At 39.8% G+C, this 23,297-nt stretch overlaps 1 protein-coding gene across 2 annotated transcripts in view; it reads left to right on the top strand.

The window, feature by feature from the left end:
* The window catches only part of Eml6 (EMAP like 6), a 306,117-nt gene that overhangs the window by 129,606 nt on the left and 153,214 nt on the right, over window positions 1-23,297 (top strand). For both annotated transcript variants that reach the window (XM_087583666.1, NM_001446977.1), the window contains 3 exon segments: window positions 5,116-5,184; window positions 11,247-11,432; window positions 12,885-13,020. In XM_087583666.1, coding sequence (XP_087439792.1) covers window positions 5,116-5,184; window positions 11,247-11,432; window positions 12,885-13,020 — 391 coding nt within the window.

The following is a 23,297-nucleotide window of genomic DNA, read 5'->3' as shown; positions in this document are numbered from 1 at the left end:
AAAATGCTGGTTCCTCTTTATGTATCCAGTCTCTTAGTCTACATCTTTTTATTGGGCAATGGAATACATTTAATGTTAAGAGATATTCAGGCATAGTGATTGTTTCCTGTTATTTTCATTGTTAGAGCTGGAATTATGTTTGTGTGGCTATCTTCCTTTGGGTTTGTTGGAAGAAGATTACTTTCTTGCTTTTTCTAGGGTGTAGTTTCCTTCCTAGGGTTGGATTTGTGGAAAGATATTGTGTAAATTTGGTTTTGTCATGGAATATCTTGGTTTCTCCATCTATGGTAATTGAGAATTTTGCTGGCTATAGTAGCCTGGGCTGGCATTTGTGTTCTCTTAGGGTCTGTATGTCATCTGTCCAGGTTCTTCTAGCTTTCATAGTCTTTGTTGAGAAGTCTGGTGTAATTCTGATAGCTCTGCCTTTATATGTTACTTGACTTTTTTCCATTAGTGCTTTTAATATTCTTTCTTTGTTTTGAGTATTTCCTGTTTTGACTATTATGTAACAGGAGGAATTTCTTTCCTGGTCCAGTCTGTTTGGAGTTCTGTAGGCTTCTTATATGTTCATGGGCATCTCTTCTTTAGGTAGGAAAGTTTTCTTCTATAATTTTTTAAAAGATATTTACTAGCCCTTTAAGTTGGGAATCTTTGCTCTCTTCTATACTTATTATTCTTAGGTTTGATATTCTCATTGTGTCCTGGATTTCCTGGATGTTTTGGGTAAGGAACTTTTTGCTTTTTGCATATTCTTTGACTATCATGTCAATGTTTTCTGTCATATCTTCTGCCCCGAGATTCTCTCTTTTACCTCTTTTATTCTATTGGTGATGCTTGTGTCTATGGCTCCTGATCTCTTTCCTAGGTTTTCTATCTCCAGGGTTGTCTCCCTTTGAGATTTCTTTATTGTTTCTATTTACATTTTTAGATCCTAGATGGTTTTGTTCAATTGCTTAAACTCTTTGGTTCTGTTTTCCTGTATTTCTTTAAGGAATTTTTCTGTCCTCTTTAAGGGCTTCTTCTTTTTTAACTGTGTTGTCCCAAATTTCTTTTTGTTCTTCTCAAAGTCCTCTATCCTCATCATGAGATGTGATTTTTAAATCAGAATGTTTTTTTCCCAATGTGTTGGGATATCCAGTACTTGTTGTGGTGAAAGAACCTGGTTCTGCTGATATCAAGTAGTCTTGGTTCTTGTTGCTTAGGTTCTTGTGCTTGCCTTTGGCCATATCTGATTATCTCTGATGTTAGTTGTTCTTGTTGTCTCTAACTGGAGGTTGTCCCTCCTGTGCTCCTGTGAACGTGTGAGCCTGTGAGCCTGTGATCTTTGGAGTGAAAGTGCTCCTGAAAGACCAGCTCTCTGTTGGAAGGTTCTGGGCCCAAGAGCTTTGGGACAGCCCCTAGCTCTGGGCTCAGATGAAGACCACAAGGGTCCTATCCTAGGCTGCCCTGCTTCTCTGGGTCCTGTGCACTACTGGCCAGTCTCTTCTTGGATAATTAATGGAGAGAAAGTGGGGCCCCACCTGTGGGCTGTAGGCTTAGAAGGGAGAGTGTTCCTGGCAGATCATCTCTCTGCAGGCAGGTTTTGTGTTGGAGGGCTGTGGAATAACTTCTAGCTCTGGGCGCAGATTGAGGCTTAAATTTGTTTCTAATGGTGTGTTTATAAGATAAAGGAACCTCACATTGGTTGCAAGTTCTCTTCCAGAATCAAGTCTTCAGAAAACTCCAGGGTGACCATTAGTAGAACTCAAACCAAGTGTTGGAAAAGGATCAACTGGCTCCTACCTGTAATTGCATATGTGACAACCATAAGGAGCTTTGCAGCCTAGTGATGAAGGCTCTTCTCTCAGGGATTTGAATTTTATTGAAACTGTTTTCTGTTGCTGTGACAAAATGCCTAAGAAAATAAAAGAAGAATGATTGATTTGGTCTCATGGTATCAATGATGTTGGTCCAGACTTACTTAGCTCCTTCCTGCTGGGCCTGTAGTGAGGAGCACATTTTTGGCAAAACAGCTTGACAGTGACAAGCCTCTCATCTCAGAACCAGACAGGGCAAGAAACCTGGAACAAATCACATGTTCTTCAAAGGCACCCACCATTTTACTGACTTACTTCCTCCAACCAGCCACTATCTCTTGTTGAACTCTGCTCCAGTGAACTCATCGATAGATAATGAGATTAGCACCCAGTGATGCAGCCACTTTTCCACAGTGAGCCTTCTGAGGTAATACTTCATGTGTAAACTGTAACTGTACTTTGTGAAATGCTTGGGTTAGACGCATTCTACGTGTCACCTTTTTCACTACAGCTGTGTCCATGAGGTGAGGTGAATTGAATAGCTACACAAGTTTCCCATAATCACGAAAGGTGGACTTGAGACCCAGTATACAAAATTGTGATGTAACATTGGGTTATGCTGTGAGGGAAGTATTTCATCCAACTTATTTTGTAATTAGCTACTTGTGTCACTGATCTAATCTGAATTAATATGTCGACCTGTTACCTTGGGGTGAAATAGAAGTTTAAAGTTGAGAATAATCTTCATTGTTGATATTTTCTTAGCAAGACTAACACCACCCTGGCTTATGTGTAAAGTGTTTGGTCAGGTTGTCGAATTCCTATTAAAGGTAGTTAATAAAGCTAACCTGCTTTTGTGCCATGTATCTCTGAATATGGAGGGAATAGCACTTTGGAAAGTGAACAAAGCTTTAGAGGATGGTTTCCTAACAAATAGCCAACCTCAGGCAGAAAGACATTCCTAAACAAGGCTCATGCCAAGCCCTAACACCTAGCAGTGTTCAGACTTCCACCTCTTGCTGGTCTGTACATCCTGCTTGTGCATGTGGTAGAGTGCTGCTGCTTTTGAGGGCCATCCACTTTGCAAAACAGTCCTCTGCTCAATTAAATACTGTCGAGTTTAATTTGTCTAACATTCTCTTTTAGCACGACTGAATGTCATGTGGTATACCTGTCTGATTTCAGTGACTTTGCTCTGTCACAGTTAATAGTTAGGGGCAGATTGTTAGTTTAGTGAAAATTTGTTATTGGTGGCCTTGCCATAAAGCCTGGCTCCGGGTTCAAACACTTGCCAAATTAAAATGAAAAGAGAATGGCTATATACATGCATGTTCATGTATGCCTTTGTGTGTTCGTGTATATATGCGTGTATGTTTGTGCATGTATGTATGTATGTACATGTGCATGTATGTTTGTGTGCTTGCATGTGTGTGCTTGTGTGTGTATGCATGCTTGTGCATGTATGCATGCGTGCCTGTGCGTGCCTGTGTGTGTGTGTGTATGTGTGTGTATGTGTGTGTGTAAAAGGAAATCTATTTCCAGTTTTGTCCCAAACAGGAGGGAATGATTCTCATTCTACCTCTGCCTTTCACTATATCACTGTTATAACTAGGGAAAGATCAGAATAGAAGTCTGGACTTAGGCATGTCACTGGGATGTGAGACAAGTCTTTCTCACATGCCAGGGGTAAGGGTGGCTGCTTTTACTCCAGCATGGGGCTGGAGGTGAAAAAGACACTCTTCAAAAATATTTCTTGATGCTTAGGACTCAGTTACAATATGAATCTAAAATGTTTTGAGAGAGGCTCCATAGTCAGCATCTCATAGTGTTATTCTTCATTACTGGTGCCTTGGTGCCAGCAGGAATAATTATGATTAACGTCAAGAGATTTTTATTGGCTAACGACTGATTTACATGTGTTAATAGGGTTTTATAGTCTTCAAACTCATTTCACCTACATTATCTTAACTGACCTCACAACAAAACCAAGGCTGTGCTGCTAATTTTAGAAAAGATGAGATAACAGTTAGAGGTACTGAAACCTGGCTAACTCAGATGCTAAAATGGACACTTGGACTGAACCCATGCTCTTCAGAGCTCTCTCTGGAGTCCATTGTATCTTCTTCCTGGGTGATAGGAAGTGATGACTGGGTTCTTTTGGGCCCTGACAATTGGTCCTTCCTTTCCTTTCCTTTCCTTTCCTTTCCTTTCCTTTCCTTTCCTTTCCTTCCTTCCTTCCTTCCTTCCTTCCTTCCTTCCTCCCTCCCTCCCTCCCTCCCTCTCCTCCCTTCCTTCTCTTCCCTCCCTCCCTCCTTCCCTCCCTCCTTTCTTCTTCTTCTTCTTCTTCTTCTTCTTCTTCTTCTTCTTCTTCTTCTTCTTCTTCTTCTTCTTCTTCTTCTTCCTCTCTCTCTCTCTCTCTCTCTCTCTCTCTCTCTCTCTCTCTCTCTCTCTCTCTCTCTCTCTTTATATTGTTGCTTGATATCCGCCCCCCAACATAACATTTTTTTAATTTGGGAATTTTGTACAATGCACCCCAACCGCGCTCACTTCCCATTCCTTTTTGTCAACACTTTACAGAATGTGGCTCATAGGCCACTTGTTCAGAACATTCTGGAATCTGCTTTTAAATGCTAATAACAGAACTCATTCTATACCAGTAGCTTGTATGGGCCTTGGACATGTGTGTTGTAAACACTCAATCGGTGACTTAGCTTTTAAGGTTGGCAGAGGGTATATTCTGCCTTGGGAATAGAACTAAAACTCCCTGCAAACTGTCTCATAGTTCTTCATAGAGAATGAAAAATAGTGCTAGCTGTTATGTTTTCAGTTCTTTGAAAAATTGAAAGTTTTGGGATCATTTTAAATGATTTAAGGGACAGGGATGACCTGGCTCCAGGTAAGTGGCTTCTTGCATACTTTCTGTTTCTACTCAGGGTATTTGTTCACACTGGATTATAGCTAACCATTAAATACCCTCCCAAGTTTTATAATTCTAATTTTTATTGAAAAGCGATCACCAAAGTGTTTTACTAGCACTGTGAAGAGTTTCAGAAAATTTGATTTAAAAATTACCCTAATTGTCAAAAGCTGTTTTCCTCAAGTGGAAATTTTTAATGGATGCACCAGTTGTACTCAGGTGAATTATTTGTCTGCCTGGGCTGAAGGTAAGTAACCTCGAGGGTAGAGGGCCAGCCTATCCTGACTGGTTCTTAGAGCTGGATCTTCCATTTTTCATCCCCTGCAGCCCACATTAACAAGTGTATCAGGGTAGAGTCTTTATGATTGCATTGGTCTCTAAAAACCATTTAATTTCTTGCAGATTTTTGATATTTCCTGGGATCCATATCAGCCAAATCGAATGGTTAGCTGTGGAGTAAAGCACATAAAGGTACGGCAGCTCCATTTGTGTGCTCAGCTCTGCTATCTTGCATTCTTGCATGAAAAAAATAGGTGTTGATACAAATGATCTTGTATGTTTGGTTTTTCCTTTTTAATTTTATGTGCTTTGGTGTTTTGACTGCATGTGTGTCCATGTCGAATCCCTTGGAACTGGAGTTACAGACAATTGTGAGCTGCCATGTGGTTGCTTGGACTAGACTCTGGTCCTCTGGAAGAGCCAACCAGTGCTCTTAACTACTGAGCCACCTCTCCAGACCCTGCTTTTTTAATTTTTTATTTTTTTGAAGCACGGTTTCTCTGTATAGACCTGGCCGTACTGGAACTCACTTTGTAGGCAAGGCTGGCCCGGAATGCATAGATTCTCTTGCCTCTGCCTCCAGACTGCTGGGATTAAAGGTGTGCTCTACCATGCTCAGCAATCCAGGTGTTTTAAAACATGGACTCTTAGAAATATCAGGCAACTTCTGATTAACACTAAATGAACCAAACTTCCTGTCCAGCTGCTGCTGGGCACTTTACTTAACTGTTATGGTTTTTTCAATTCTGATGCATAGCCCCTGTCTAAATTACTCTGGATAATCAATAGTGAAAATAACCAAGAATTTCAGGATAAAAACCAATTAGGAGGAGGAATATGTACTATTTATTAAACCATGTTGGAAGTTATAATTAAAATGATATAAACAAAACATTTTAAAGCAGCACAGTAAACAATTTGTGATAGTTTAGACATGGTGGCATCTCTAACCAAGAGTTTAGAATATGGTAATATCTCTAATCACTAGGTACTAAAACTATTTGAATGAGGAGTGTAACATTACTTCATACTATACACAAAAGTAAGTTCTAAGCCAATTAAAGTGTGGAATATTTAATAAACCTTAGGTAACTAAAGGAGTATGGTGTTTTCCTGGGTGTGTAAAACAATGGTTGCTTCCATGTTGGGAAGGCATTTACAGACCAGAGGACACTTGAACACATGGTTAGATGGGGGAAGATTAAAAGAGGTCCTAAGGGAAAGCTAAGGAACTAGGACAGCTACAGGCTTTCAAAGCCTTCTCCTCACACAGACAAAGATACCTCCTAGTTCTTATTTTATAGAGTTAGAATTTGTGCAGAGGCCACCAGAGGGCAGAAGTAAACCAGACCAAGAGAGCAGCTATATAGCTGAATTCATTTCATCTTTGTGTTTACTAGAAAATTTATCAGCAAAACACCATCAGATGGTTAGAAAGATGTGTTTGAATTGCTACAGTGTGACTCACAGCCTGGACATACAGAACCTTCTATAAGGTCACCTTTTATAAAATAAAGACCCTGGAAGACTACAAGAAATATTTAAGCAAATGTATAACTGCCCTCAGGCTGTGGAAAGGTCCTCTTCCATCTATAAGTGCAGAAAGAAGCTATAATGATAATATTGGCATACAGATATATAAATTAACATATACTATGCATTTGGTCTCCCCAGAGGAAAACCACACCCAAGCAAAAATAAAGGACAAACAGTAGCTATTAATGTATTCATAGAATATAGACAAACCCATAGTTTAGACAACATGGATAACCACCAAAAATAGGAACAGTTTTGACCATTGGATGCATGACAATGCTAAATCTTATAGAATTCAGACTTAAAAAATAATTGAATATATTAAGATCATTATTACATTGTATCTGGTGTGGATAAGGATTCAGTGAGGGGCTGCTCCTAAGCTTGACTGTGGATGGATAAGTTTAGTCTTTCTGACCAGTTTGGCAGTATTTATCGATAGCTCTAGAAATGTCAATCCCCTCTAGTCTAGTAATTTCATAACATGGAGTTTCTCCAAAGTGACTTGTGAGGAATGTGAACCAAGAACTGATTCATTTCAAATAGCAAAGCCAAAGTGAAGAAAACCTGAGCCTGCTCATCTACCCCCATGGTTAAATAAAACACACAGCATTCTTATAGTGCTGTGTACAGTCATTGTAAGTCAAGGCTTAGATAGCTACTTACCGATACTGGGAAATATTCAAAATGCATTTTCCATGGGGCGGTCTAGTCTACTTGTGGCTCTGATGTTTTTATTTACAAAGGAATGGGTTTTATTATGGCATTTCCATGCCACTGTGCTTTTTCTGATTCCTTCCCTCCCTCAAAGCCATCCCTACTGTGCCTCCTGCCTGCCCTGCTGGTTCTTTTCCGCCCAAACTCTTTCCTGCTCTCTCGTCACACATCAATAAATGCCACCACACTATTTTACTCTCCTTCCCTAACCTTTCTCCTGCATATAACCACCTTTCCAATCTCATGACCCATGAGTATACATATACAAATATAACACTTTAAATCTAGTTCCACATATGAGAGAAAATGTGTACTTTCTCTTCCTGAGTTTAGAATATGCCTCTCATCCCAGCTCTTAAGCTCAATGAACTGCCTGCTCTCCCTCCCCAGACAGATATTATTAAAAAGGCATTCTTACCTTTAGCAGTAGCAGTAGAGATTGGTGAGCCTACACATTGGATTACAACCCATTAACCATTCATCACCAACTCTGAAGAGATGTACTGCCTCATGCTCTCTCTTCACTATTGTCCCCTAAATTTTTAAAATATTTATTTGTTTAGGAAATATCACTAAACATTTAATTGTTGTCTCTGGGTAGAATTAATGGGCAACGTCAACCTTTTCTCTTTTATGCTTTATAAGTTATTCCAAGATAATGAGCACTGCTTACTTTTTTTCTTGTATATGTTCATGTTCTAGTGTGTGTGTATATAATCTCCTCAAGGCTTTCTTTCTTGTTCTTGCCCCCAAGTTATGGAGGCTCCTACTTCCAGAATTCACCACTGAATGGTGAAACCAGTATGGCCACAGTAATGTTCACTTCTTTCTCTGTTTCCTAAAATGGCCAAAAATGGCAGACATAAGATTTACATATAGCCTCTGGCATCCTGTGTAGATCACCTGTTGAGAAGTTACCTTTCATGGTCTATCTTATGGCTCAACTTTCTCCCAAAACCACATTTACTACACTCTAACTAGATGAGCTGGTTAATTATAGTTTTTCTCCAGACTCCTCTGTTTCTAGCCATGCTTATTTTACTTCAACTTTTAATCAGTTCTAAGAGCAGAGACAGATAAAAAAAACCCTAGACCTATGTTTGCAAACACTAAGGGCTTCTTGCCATGTCAAACTTGTCCAGTTGATTTAAGCATTTTCCCCTAAGCAAGGCACACATCTGTACTTCAGTGGAAGAAGCTGCACATGTCCACAGCTACCCCTTACTTATTCTTCTTTTATTTATTTATTTATTTATTTATTTATTTATTTATTTATTTATTCATTCATTTATTTTATTTTTTTATTAACTTGAGTATTTCTTATTTACATTTTGAATGTTATTCCCTTTGCCAGTTTCCGGGCCAACATCCCCCTAACCCCTCCCCCTCTCCTTCTTTATGGGTGTTCCCCTCCCCATCCTCCCCCCATTGCCGCCCTCTCCCCAACAATCACGTTCACTGGGGGTTCAGTCTTAAAAATAAATCAAGAATAAACAAATTTTTAAAGTTTTTCTAAAATTTTAATTACATGTATTTGTGTGTGTTTGTATGTGAGTACAGGTACCTACAGAGCCTGAGTCCCCTAGAACTGTAGTGACATATGGTTGTGACCCTCTGGGTGTGTGTGGGTGCAGGGAACCAAATCCATGTCCTCTACATGAGCATAACATGTTTTTACCTTCTGAGCCATCTCTTCAGCTGAAATTGGTTCTTATAAGTTATTTTTACTTTTGATTCTGCTTAAATCAGAATTAATGAAGAATGACTAAATTAGAAGTAGAGAGCAAAAGGCTGCATTTCCAGAAAACCCTTGATGTGAAATTTCTGGAGCCAGGGTAAAATTTTGCCTAGTTTTATAAGTTTCATCTTTCCTCTACTGCAGGCATGAAATATTCGGATTGTCATTGATTTTTTTTCTTCCATACATTCTTGCCCCTTAGAGTCATCTAATCTTGCTCTCCTGGGTGAGATGTAATGTTGTGGATAATGTTGAGCCTTCTGCAATCTCTCATCTGCAATCTCAGAATGCAAGGACCTGGGAGACTCTCTAAGGCCAGATAAACCCTAAGTACTTGCCTGTTCTAACCAGATGTGCATTGCAATCTGACGATGGAAATTGTTTTATCATTTAATGGTGCATGGTTAGTCCAAAATACTGCTGATTGCTAGATGAGATGGTTCTCAAGAAGAGAAAATATCTCAAGTATTGCCCCCCTGAAATTCTCTTTTCCTGGCATTCATTTATAAATGCCTTTTAAGAGAATCATTTGATGGCTTAAAATTCTGTATGTAGGTATCTAGAACCATCTGATTGTATGGTTTTTGATAGAAAAGCCTTTCACACAGTGTCAGGGTAATGATCTATATTTTTGGTGGTTGTCATGTAGAATATTTAGCTCAGGCCAAAGGTACATATCTTAAATCAAAAGGCAAAATAGTTATTCTCTATCCAGTCTCCAGACACAAGAAAACGCAGTGGGAGGTGTCACCATGGGCACAAGCTCTTTGCTCTGGTTGTACAGCTAGTGATCATCTGTGTCTAAAAAGTTCACATTTAAGATATTAGTGTTTCTCAAATCTTACACCTAATTAGCTTTCTTCCAATTTCTTCATTTCTTTTATACTTAATTCAATACCTTTTGGCAAAAATACCACCCAAAGAAACAAGTCACACTACTCATCTGAGGCTATTTCAAATAGTTGAATGCATGCTCTCATCTCTGCCATGGGCATGCAGAGCAGTACTTCTGCCTGAGTCCTTTCCCACCACCATACCCTGAGAGGACCACCATCTTTCTTCTCCTGCAGGCACAAAATATTAGGATCATCACTGATTATTTCTTCCACACATTCTTGGCCCTTAGAGTCATCTAATCTTGCCCTCCTGGATGAGATGTAATTCTTGCCCACTATGATCCAAATGCTATTTCTGTTCATTTCATGTACTGTAACTTGGTTCCTGTAACTGCTCACTCGCCCTTCCTCTTGAGTATAATCTGAATATGTTGTCACAAAAGCCTTATTTGTTGCTTTGAACACCCTCTTTCTTAGTTGTGGTTCTCAAAGCAGTGACCCAGGTGTCTCTGGTTTCTTGTGTATAAACCTTATGGAATCCGTATCTTTAGAAAAGTATTTCTGTCTGCTTTTCCTTATTTGCATATGAAACAATAGCAGAATGTGGTCTAACCTGTGTCCAAGAGTGTTGTGAGATTAAACAACAGATTTAGAAGGCATCTGGAGACTGTGAGGGCTAGGTAGTGGCATCAGAGTAACACAAGTTCCTATATTAGAAACTGCATCAAGGAAAAATACTGCATATAACTATGGTAGTGTCTCTGCTATCATCTACAAATAGTCCAAGCTTTAGGCTTGCCACTTTCCACAAGATCTGTGCAAACAAAATGGAGAAGCCTGGGTGATTGTGTACCACTGTGAAGTATCACTTGTATTTAAAAACATATGTGAGCAATTCTATAGTTTAAAAAATGTAATACTTTGGTTAAAAAGCAATTATTTTCTCACATCACCTCACATTTTCTATATAGGGCCTTATTAAGTAGTTCTGGATAGACTGGAAGTTGCTATGTAGACCAGGATAGCCTCCAATGTGCTATGTTTCTCCCTTCTCTGCCTCCCAGGTGCTGAGATTATAGGCATGTGCTGCAGACATGGCTTTCTTTTTATACTATCTTTATTTCTGAGCTTCTCTACAGTCTATATATTCATTTGACAAAAGACCAGTTCCTCTCTGGAGTCATTTATAATGCCATTAAACATTCATGTTTTGAAATTTTGGATCTTTTAAAGTTAAAAGATATCATTGTTTTTCTTATGCTCCTAGAGGAATGCAGGGTTTTTCATGGTTCTCCACTGATACAGAGAAATTATTTATTTATTTTTAGTTCAGATAAAGTATATTCTGTAAAATTACTGAAAGTACCAATCATGGAATGAATATAGAGCACTCTATTTCAGCATATATTTATTTTACTACTTTCTAGTTTTGGACACTATGTGGAAATTCCCTGACTGCAAAAAGAGGTATATTTGGCAAAACAGGAGATCTTCAGACTATCCTTTGCCTTGCATGTGCCAAAGAAGACATCACATACTCTGGTGCTTTAAATGGCGACATTTATGTCTGGAAAGGGCTCACCCTAGTCCGCACTATTCAAGGAGCACATAGTGTGAGTATTGCCATATAGGGCTGTGGGATGACGTAATGAGGGATAATGTAATGAGAGATGATGTAATGTGGGGTGATGTAATGTGGGATGGATGGGTTAAGGCCACACATCTCCATGTTTCTGCCCTTTACTTTTTTAGTTAGACTTCACCAAACAGTTGTACACACACACACACACACACACACACACACACACACACACACACACATTCACATACATAAAACCACTCATGAAGATTTCTCGTTACTTTTGTTACCTGGGGAAAAATATCATACTGAATCCAGCCTCCACCTTAAATTTTAATCGGCTGATTAGTGTTACTCTTTAGTAGTAATTTGCATATGAACACTTCGATTCTTAAATTACTGTCTGCTTGCTAATATCTTGGGATCTTATTAACTTCATGGCCTACTTCACTGAGCTGGGCTGTTAAATTTTGCATTTTAGTTTAAGAGAGTTAAATATAAGGGCTAAAGAGATGGCTCAGTGGCTAAGATACTTACTGCTCACAGAAGACTTGGGTGCATTTCCCAGCATCAGCATGGCACAATAGAGGTAGGATAAAGAATGGTTCACTTAATGCCTTCAAATTCATTCGTCATTACTTCTTTTAGTGCCACAGACTGAACCCAGAGCCTCACACACCAGACTGACCTCTGTCATTGAGCTGCATCCCCAGATTTCATTACTCTTCACATGAAGAAAACCTTAGACAATTCAGTGAAATAGTTTAGATACTTTAGAGTCTTCCTTGTCATCTACGGTGAGAACCATTTATCTCGGCTTCATTGCCAAATGAATCTTAAAATAATTAAGAGGTCAGAATTTGTCTTCATTCACTAAATGAGCTGCCTCGGTGATCAATTTCTCTCTACACTGAATCTCTGTCAGCCTAACGTCACATAACAGCTTTGAAAAAGTCAAGTAGAATAAGAGTCCACGTGTTGTATATATGAAAAGGAGTCATGCCATAGCATACAATGCTGACACGATGTGATTGGTGGTTTTCGGTTTGTCAGAAGTAACACCATCCTGAGAGGTTGAGATCTGTCTCAGGCACCTCTGTACTTCTAAACAGTGTGGCGCCGTGATCTTAGTCTGTGTCTCTGCTCCATTAGTTTAGAACTTAAGTGTGATGCCTTTGCAATGTCTTTGTTTAGAAGGCTCACTTGTCATACAGAAATGTGATTCTCTGTCTACTTTAACCAAGGCATGCATAAATAACATTTTGGGCAATGGTGATAGCAATCTTATCAAATTAGATGTATTGGAATTGTTTTGCTTCCTGGTGGTGGCGGTAATTACTGCGATGAAGTATGTTGATCTGCTGTCATATTTCAACAGAAAACAGCATCTGTTTTAATTATTTTTGCTCTGTTATTTTCAATTATGGAGATTCAGCAACAATGGCATTTGTGACTACAGGATTGAATTCTACCGTATCATTGACAGGCTGGAATCTTCAGCCTGTATGCCTGTGAAGAGGGCTTTGCTACCGGTGGGCGAGACGGTTGCATACGCTTATGGGACACTGATTTCAAACCAATAACCAAAATTGATCTCAGGGAGACGGAGCAAGGATATAAAGGTAACATGCATTAGTACTTACCATGTGTTCTAAGAAGGTTACATATCAAGTTTTGTATTTTTGTTTAAGAGAAGTAAATATAAGAACTGGAGAGACAGCTCAGCTATTAGGAGCATTCACTGTTCTTGCAGAAGATCTGGATACAGTTCACATCACCCACAGGGTGCCTCACAAGTGTCTGTAATTCCAGTTCCAGGGATCTTGTGCCCCCTTCTGGTTTCTGTGGATATTAGGCATACAGAGTACACGAAGATGCATGACGCATATCACTTGTACAAATGAAAGGGTTTTTTTTTTTAAGAATTAAATATATGAGTTTTATGTTCTACCTATTTGCGTTATTCTACGAAGACTTTAAGGGTTTACATAAAAATATTAAGTACAAGCTTCAAAGTATGTTGACTATGAGTAGATATCTTTTCTCTTGCTTGGCATAAAGCTACAGTGGTCCTGTAGCAAAGGTAGACAATAACATTACAGCGAAGAAGCTGAATGGTTTCCCACAATATGGGATTATTTTCAGTGATGAAATAAAGATTTTCTGGACAAGGAAGTCAATAAATATGACGATGTCCTACCTCTGAAAACAAACCTGTCGCCATGTGCAGAACTGGGATGGCTGGGGTAGATATCAAAGAGCAGAGAGGAGAAAACATGTCCTCAGGCTATCTTCCTAAGCATTGTTGTTTCCAATCAAACTTTATTTTTAAATTCAGCAGCTGAGCAATGAGCTGGATGTTGTGATTCATCTTGTACCACAGGCTACCTCCTTCCTTCTGCCATTCACTATATGACTCATCTCACACCACAGGCTATCTCCTTCCTTCTGGTATTTACTATAAAAAGTGCAGCACAGCTTTTCTGGAGATTGCGCTGGTTCTGTCGTATGGGAGCTGTGGATACATAACACCAGGCTTCTTAGAAAGCTGTAGAATTTGGTTTCCACTTTACTACATCAATTAGGACAAGGTCAAGGTTCTTAAATTCTCTACAATGTCATGCGGTTCTGATCAACTTTATTCAGAAAAATATACAAATATGTAGAAGCAAGTTAGTTTTTCTAAGAGCCGCATTAAAAAAAAAAAAGCAAAATTCTTCAACCAAACAACTCCAGACCCCCACCCTGTGAGCATTTACAAAGAGTGGGGGTAAGCAAGGATTGAAGGAGGGCGTGGAGGAGCAGAACAGACAGGACACAGAGGGGACAGCAGATCCTTACCCTTCCACCCTCAGAGAGATCTTAACCTTCTGCTCTGCCTACTCCTTGCTTCAAAAATGGAAGAAAAGCATATTTGAGAGGAGCAGATTCAGGCAAAGCAGTGTCAGGATTGCCTTGGTCTCAAAGTGGATATAAAACTACATGAGTGAGTTTATCTTTAGAAGGACTTTTGATATGGATGAATTTTCCCCATCTTTTTGCTGTTGGGTAACAATGACTGTTGACTTCATTTCCATGGAAACTAAGTTTTGTGATTCTTTTGTGGGTGTTTGGTTTTATTTTTCATTTTATTAAAAAGACTTCCTAAACATTCAGCAAGAGCATTTTCATGATCATATTCTAATTCTATAACAACTTACTTGCTACTTTGTGTCTCAATTTTGAAAATATTAATCAGGAACAGTGAGATGGCTCAACCATAAAAGTACTTGATGCCAACCCTGATAACCTGAGTTAAATCCCTGGAACTCACATGCTAGAAAGAAAACACTGATTTCTGTAAGTCCCTCATTTCCATTCTGCATATGCATTTATGTATGTGCATGTGTGTGCACACACAAAAATGACTAAATCTCATTTTAACATTAAGACATTACCATTTATTAGCATTTATAAACTCTATTCCCTAGCTCCTACTAGTGTGCAATGTGTGAAGACTTCTGTTGCCCCTCTTGTAGACTCTAGGTCTATGAAAGGAATCTAGCAATTTCTAAGGTCTACAGTTGTCAGAAATGAAGAAAGACTTTTCAAATGAACTAAGGTAAATAATACATTTATGAAAATTATAGCACATCATATAAGAGATATTGCTAATAAATCCTCTTATGTTTTTCTAGTCAGCTTTGAGCTAATTGACTTCCAGTAAAAGCAGTAACTCTACTTTGAATTGAGTATGCATCAGCTTGCCAGGTCACACATCAACAAAAATCATCAAGGCCAGGACAGGTTCTTAGGACTCTGCCCTCCCCACAACATAGTGAAAAAAGATGTGCCTCACACCCTGAGGGACACTATCCACAGTCAAGAGAACTATAGTCCTTCAGTTACACCAATAACTTCCATGCTTTTTGAGAATGAACAGACGTTTTACTACTTGGACAGCCGACAACTTTTCTTTAGCAGCGGTGTTATATGATTATATAAATCTGCAACTGAATTTATCCAAGATCTTTGATTTTAAGTTTTGAAAACTAAACAAACCAGAACTGAAAGATTGCTTTTATGATGCGTTTCGAAACAAAACCTGTTGTGAACTGGCACAAAGCTATTTACTGTCCTCATAATGTAAATAATCATACATTTCACCACAGAAATGTTCTATTTAGCTAGTTGTGTTGTACATCTGTAATCCCATCACTTGGGAGATGGAGGGAGAAGCTTGTGATTTTGAGGCCAAACAGGGTTCCATATCAAGTCATTGTCCTAAGAAAAAGGGGGGGGGGAAATGAAATGTTTTATTCAAGGTATTACTGCGCCAAATCCCACTGGACACATGAACCCAAAATCCTAAACCTTTCTTAGATGTGTTTTTCAAAGCTACCATGTTTCAGGGGATATGAATTCCAGAGTTTTTAAGAAGAGAGAGAGGTTGGACGTTAATAGGAGCAACTCTATCATCTTATGAACAAGGAGACAGAAGCACACTGGCTTGTGAACATCAAGATAATTGCACACTTAGGGCCCTAATCTCATGCCAAGTATAACACCACATGTTGCATCCAACTTTATTTTTTCATTCTTTTTTATTGGATACTTTTTATTTACATTTCAAATGTTATCCCCTTCTCTGGTCCCCCTCCCCCTTCTTCTATGAGGGTGTTCCCTCATCCATCCACACACCCCTTCCCACCTCCACGCCCTGACATTGTAGCCCAGGCTAGCATTGAACTCTTAGTGATCATCTTACTTCATCCTCCTTATTTAGTGTCGGATTACAGGCACAAATTATTGGCTGGCTACCTTGTATTTCTTAATTATTTGAGGAACCCCACACTCTCATATGGATCCCAAAATTCATGAAGTCAGTCTTTTCTTTGGGTTGTCTGTGCTCAGCAGTCCCTGGGTATAATGACTACTCCTGGTTGTCAACCTGACTATATCTGGAATGAACTACAATCCAGAATTGGAGGGATCACCTGTGATCCAGATCTTGTGGCTGGAAGAAAAGGCAAGGAGATCTCTGAGTTCAAGGTCAGCCTGGGACAAAATAAGTCCCAGATTCAGGCATGGTGGTACATACCTTACCTTTAATCTGGGACATACCTTCATAAGGACATTGGAAGAAGGAAAATTTGAACTTGCCAGCACATCTGTTGGAATCTACATCTACAGAAGACCAGCTGAAACCACTAGCCTTGTGAGACTGAGCAACCACTAGATTCTTGTACTTCTAATCACAGCTGACTATTGTAGAGTTGGTGACTCTAGAGAACCCTAACTAATACACTGGGGGTGCTGATCTTCCTTCCTGTTATATATTTCCTCCAGGTTCTCAATTTTGTCCTCAGCACTACCTTTGAGACATCAGAAAACCTGTCTGTGTCAGGAGCCTCCAGGACCTGGCTCTAGACTCAAGTGATCTGCTTTTTTTTAATAGTATTCAGAGCCCTATTAACCCTTCCTATTCCTTCTAAGTGAAACACCCCCCCCCTCTCTCTCTCACACACACACACACCACTTCTGTTTGCTTTTTTTCATTCATGCCTAAACAGTCCTTGGAATTGTATCCTTAGTAAGATCAGGTTCCCAGGAGACAGCAGTCACCCTATCACAGTCAACTTCCTCCAACAAGGGGATAGCCCCCTGAGTAGTGCCTCTCCCTGTGGCCAAACATTCAAACACATGAGTCTATGGGAGCCATTCCTATCAAACCACCACATCCTCTCTTATATAACCTTTGCTTCCTCATCCTGGGTGCATTGACAGAGATAGGAAATATACCTTTTAGGAGAAGCTTTGAACTGCCTAAATTTCCTTTGTTTGATGTATGATTTGGCAGATCATATAACCTATGTTGTGGACACATTCAGACATGTGTTGTATGCGTGTATATACATGTGTGTGTGTGTTTGTACATGTATGCAGGCCAGTGGTCAATGCCAGATCTTCATTTAGTACTCTTCTTGTTTTAATTTTTATTATTACTTAAATGTATATACTTATTTTGATATTTATATATTTTGATGTTTTTCTCTCCCAGCTCTTTTCAAATCTTACTCATCTTCCTACCCACAAGACTTCACATTCACTTTCCCACTTTTTCTCCTCCAAATCAAAGCAAACTGAAAATCAAAACAAACAACAAAATAGTAAGACAGAAAAAAAATAAAAAAAATCACTCCCTGACCCCCAAAATGATGTCTGTTTTATGTCAGCCAAGAACTCCTGGGCATTGGGCCTGCCCTGAAGTGTGTAGTTAATAAACTCATGATACTCCATTGGAGAAAATGATTTTACCTTTCCCAGCAGGTATTGCTTGTAAATAGCTTCCTAGCTAGGGGTCGGACGTTGTGTTCACTTCCTCCTCTCAGTGCTGGGATTTTGTCTGCTTTGTCACTATGCAGGTTCTGTGCATGCTCACACAGTCTTTATGACTATGCACATATTTGCATCAGACCTCTTATGTCTAGAAACTGCTGTTTTCTTCAAATCAGCCACCACCTCTGGCTCCTACAATCTTTCTGCCTTCCTTTACACATTGATTCCTGGCCTCAAAGGGAGGGGTTTGATGAAAGCATCTGATTTGGGACTGAGTACTCTAAACTGTCTCACTTTCTGGACATTGCCCAGTTAATTGCCACCCACCACAGGAAGAGGCCGCTCTGTCATATTACTACTCTATAGGTATAGCAATATGTCATTAGGAGTCATTTTACTGCTATGTTCCTTTAGCAGAATTAACCAGTACGTTCCCCTAGGCCCCTGACCTATCCAGTCTCAGGTTTGTAGCCACTTTAGTAGGGTCAAGTATGTGTGCCATCCCATGTAATGAACCTTAGAAACAATCCAGATGTGTTTGGGTCCTCCCATCATTTTGTGCCACTATTGAATCAGAATGTCTTGCAAGCAGTTCACAGGGTTTACAGCTGGGTGATATTGATGCGTCTTTTACTCCTCCAATAGCATGAAGAGCACCTTCCAGCTCTGTGAATGCCAGTTAATGGGAGTGCAGCTTCTAGTTGAACACTCAATTCCTTCAGGTTCTATGACCTTCCGCCTAATTTTTGGGGACAGGGTTCTTCACTGAACCTGAAAGTCATCAATTAGCTAGACTAGCTAATCAGTGAGCCCTGGGGTCCTCCTGTCTCCATCTCCCCATGTTGGGATTACAAATGTGTGCCTCCATGCCCATGTAGGTACCAGGAATCAGAGCTTGGGTACTCCTGCCCACTGAGCCATTCCCAGCCCAGTAAATGTGGAGTTCCTCTGCTGTGGTCCACAGATGCCTATCTGGAGTCCATTCTGATCCACAGAGTTGATAGAGTTTATCTAGCTCAGCGCTGTCAACAGGAATCCTTACTGACCACTTTCAGTGCTTGCTTGTTGGATTAAAAAAAAGTGCAAGGCCTTGACTCACTAGGCCTTGGGTTTTCTAATATACTGGGGTGGAGTTTTCAACCTCAGCTAAAGAAACATTATTACTGTCACCTGGAGAATACTCTAGCTGGGCTTGGGAGGCAATGATATTTAGCCTTGGTGCCCGACCACCTACCATCACCCATGTCCAACTCCACACCAACTGAGAGGACTGTCTGGGTGGGTTCCAGGCATCCATATATTTTAGATACTTCATGAAGGTTCTAATGCTCAGAAAGGCTGGGAAGGTTGCTTTGTGCTCCTTGCCATGTCTTTGGGCTGCAGACAGCAAGTTTAAACCACATCCCTCCCTGCTGCTGATTTGCCTTTTTCCATTCAGATAACTGAGAAAGGACATTTTAGCCCAGTGATAATTGTCTGTGTGCTAAACCACCACTCTGCCTTCTGAGAGTTCACAATGCTAGCACATTAGAATAATAAAAGAATCAGCTGAAAGGCAAGGAGTAGCTGCCCATCAAGGGGAGAAAGGAGAGACAGAATCTTCAGAGGTCCTATATGACTTCCCATGGGGCTAGACTAGAATATGACCCCCACATGGAAAATTGTTCTTATTGAGGCATGAACTTTAAAAAAGACCCCATAATGCAAAAAGACTTGCTGGTTAGAATAATACTTGGTATTGATCAATTAATTTCTCAGATGTTAGGATCTAGGTCCATTGTTGGTGTTGAAGCCACACAGTTCTGTGAAGTGGGGTTGCAGATGTCATCTTCACTTACAACTGTGGTAACTGAAGATTTGAAAGGTTAAATGGCTTGTGGTGTTCCTAGGTAAGAAGGCTGGAGTATAAATCCATCTATTCACTTCACTAATGCAAAGTAAGCATTCCTCTTTAACAACAAGGCATGAGTCAGTATTGATGGGTCAACTCTTCTGAAGCTGTCCTTGGGACTACAGCTGAGAGTATTGGGAGGATGTTCTCCACTTTCTAGAAGGAATAGAAAACAAAAGCAAAATAAGAATTTGGTTTCTGCCTTGGAGAATTTTTCAGGTTTGGATGGGTAGTTTGCTGCCTACTGCCATCTGCTGTCCACATGTACCAAGCAGTGCATGCTCTATCTTTTTCACTATAGTGTATAGGGTGCCTCAAATCCAACCTTGACACCATGCCACACTGTCAAAAATACCCACAGTGTGCATCTCAAAGAAGAAGAGCATTTATGTGGCAGCTTTCCCTGCTTTTCATTTTGCTACTAGTAGGTATCTAACCTTACTCCAAATAGTAGCGGAGCAAAAGATACAGAAGCAAATACAGCTTAATTACAGATGCAATGGCTGCCCTGGTCAGCCCAGTGAGGACTCTGATTATAGTCCTGTTCTCTGTACTTATGCCAGGCCTGGGTGGACAGGAGAATAAAAATACTGCTGGGAAGGGAAGTGTCACTCTGCAGGGCCTCTCAGAAACTCCTGGGAGAGGCTACAAGACTCTATGTAGCTCACGGGCAGAGGACCAATTTGGCTTAGAAAAAAGATTGTGCACATGACTAAGAAGCTTAAATACAACTCGCCCTCTGATGTGTCTTCAGGAAGTAATTTCTATTTAAAATTGTTTCTCTCGGAAAAGAAAATGACTCAGTGTCATTAAGGGCCCTTAGAGTAGGCTAGTATGATATGACAAAAGATAATTTATCTGTTTGAAAAACAGAAATATGTGTGGAAAACCTGAATTGGTTTCTGAGAGGAAATGTTCACAGCTCATTAAGTTCATTATAAGTGACAAAAGTATACTTTCTTCTTTGCCCCCCTTATGTCTCTCCTCTTCTTCCTCTATTTTTTTTAGTTCCTCTCCCTTTTTCTACCACATTCACCTAGACACACAGCCTGTCAACCAGCCTTCTTGCTTTTGCTGTTAAGTTTCCCTGCAAAAACTATTTAGTTCACCAGAAGCATTTTTCAAGGAAGTCTATAAAAAAAATCAGGTTGTGAGATACAAGCTGGTGTGTGTGTGTGTGTGTGTGTGTGTGTGTGTGTGTGTGTGTGTGTGTGTTCTAGATGTTGATGTTGGGTGGTCTTTTCACTTGTTCTCTGTCTTATTTTTTGATACAGGGTTTCTCACTATATCTGGTGCTCACTGATTTTGCTATGATGACTGTCTGGCAAGCCCCAGGGATGATCAGAGATCCTAAGAGCTCCATAGAGCTGAGATTATAGACAGGTGCCAGTGTACCCAGATTTTTATACGGGTGCTGGAAATCAAACTCAGGTCCTGACACTTGGTTATTATAGGTGGTGTAGCTGCTCTACATTTCCAACTGATCATTTCTTAGCTCCTCTTGAGCGGCTTTTTATCCCCTAAGACACAGATTGTGGGTTTCTTAGTACTTTTCTGAACCTTTTCACATGTCCTCCCTAGAGGTTATATAACAGAGATGGTGGAAAAAGAAATGTTTGCACACTGAACCAAATAAGAGGCTAATGTTGTGAGGAGAGTTATCTCACATACGAATAGTCTTGGGCAAAGGAAGGAAGGAAAAAAGGAAGGAAGGAAAAAAGAAGAAAGGGAGGGATGCAAAGAGGGAGGGAGGGAGGGAGGAAGGGAGGAAAGGGCAAAGGAGAGGAAGACCAGAAAACAAATAAAGGCAGTATCTCATTTAACCCTTTTAAGACCACAGGTCAGAAATTCTAAACCACCAATCCACTTTCCTGCTATCCCATCTGACTTAGCATTCCTCCTAGATGTTTAAAAATATATTTTAAAAATATCATTGAACATCAAGAGTTTATTTTATTCTCTATAAAAAGTATATTTGGATCCAAAACCTGCTAAAAGAGAGCTGGTCTTCCAGGAGCACTCTTCCCCCTAAGCCCACAGGTAGGACTCTACTTTCCACTGACTGCCCAAGGAGAGACCTGTCAAAAAAACACAGGGCAGTCTAAGACAGGAACCTTCTAGTCTCTATTTCTGCCCAGAGCTAAGGCTGTCCCACAGCACTCCAGACCCAAATCTGCCCTGAGAAGCTGGTCTTCCAGAAGTCTCACTCCTAAGATCACAGGCTCACAGGCCCAAAGAAAGAACAAGATCCAGTCAGAGACAGCAAGACCAACTAACATCAGAGATAATCAGTTGGTGAGAGGCAAGAACCTAAGCAACAGAAAGACTACTTGGCATCATCAGAACCCAGTTCTCCCCCAACAGCAAATACTAGATATCCCAACACACCGGAAAAGAAAGATTCTGATTTAAAATCACATCTCATGATAGAGAACTTTAAAAAACATAAATAACTTCCTTAAAAAATACAGGACAACACAGGTAAACAGGTAGAAACCTTAAAGAGGAAATGCAAAATCCATTAAAGAATTAGAGGAGGACACAACCAAACAGGTGAAGGAATTGAACAAACCATCCAGGACCTTAAAATAGAAATAGAAACAATAAAGAAAGCACAAAGGGAGACAACCCTGGAGATAGAAAGCCTAGAAAAGAGATCAGGAGCCATAGATGCAAGCTTCACCAACAGAATACAGAAGAGATAGAAGAGAGAATCTCAGGGACAGAAGATACTATAGAAAACATTGATACAACCATCAAAGATAATGTAAAACACAAAAGGCTCCTAACCCAAAATATCCAGGAAATCCAGGATACAATGAGAAGATCAAACCTAAGGAAAATAGGTATAAAAGAGAGATGAAGACTCCCAACTTAAAGGGTCAGTAAATATCTTCAACAAAATTATAGAAGAAAATTTCCCTAACCTAAAGAAAGAGATGCCCATAAACATAGAAAAAGCCTACAGAACTCCAAATAGATTGGACCTGAAAAGATACACCAAATGCACAGAACAAAGAAAGAATATTAAAAGCACTGAGGGGGGAAAGGTCAAATAACATATAAAGGCAGACCTATCAGAATTATACCAGACTTCTCACCAGAGACAAGCCAGAAGATCCTAGACAGATGTCATACAGACCATAAGAGAACACAAATGCCAGCCCAGGCTACTATATCCAGCAAAACTCTTAACATAGATGGAGAAACTGATGGCAAACTGATGGTTTTCCATGACAAAACCAAATTTACACAATTTATTTCCACAAGTCCAGCCCTACAGAGGAAAATAGATGGAAAACTCCAATACAAGGAGGGAAGTTATACCCTAGAAAAAGCAAGAAAGTAATCTAATTTTAACTAACCCAAAAGAACATAACCACAAAAACATAATTTCACTTCTAACAACACAAATAATAGGAGACAACAATCATTGGTCCCTAATATCTCTCAAAATCAATGGACTCAATTCCCCAATATAAAGGCATAGACTAGCAGACTGGATATGTAAAGAGGACCCAGCATTTTGCTGCATACAGGAAACACACCTCAGAGTAAAAGTTGGGAAAATTTTTTCCAAGAAAATGGTCCCAAGAAACAAGCTGGAGTAGCCCATTCTAATATCAAATAAAATCGACTTTCAACCAAAAGTTGTCAAAAAAAAATAAGTAAGGACACTTCATATTTGTC

Source organism: Rattus norvegicus, chromosome 14 (genome assembly GCF_021556685.1).
Source record: "Rattus norvegicus strain SHRSP/BbbUtx chromosome 14, alternate assembly SHRSP_T2T, whole genome shotgun sequence".
Taxonomy (NCBI): domain Eukaryota; kingdom Metazoa; phylum Chordata; class Mammalia; order Rodentia; family Muridae; genus Rattus; species Rattus norvegicus.
The sequence above is the reverse complement of the archived record's forward strand: the minus strand, read 5'-3'. Positions and strand labels throughout refer to the sequence as shown.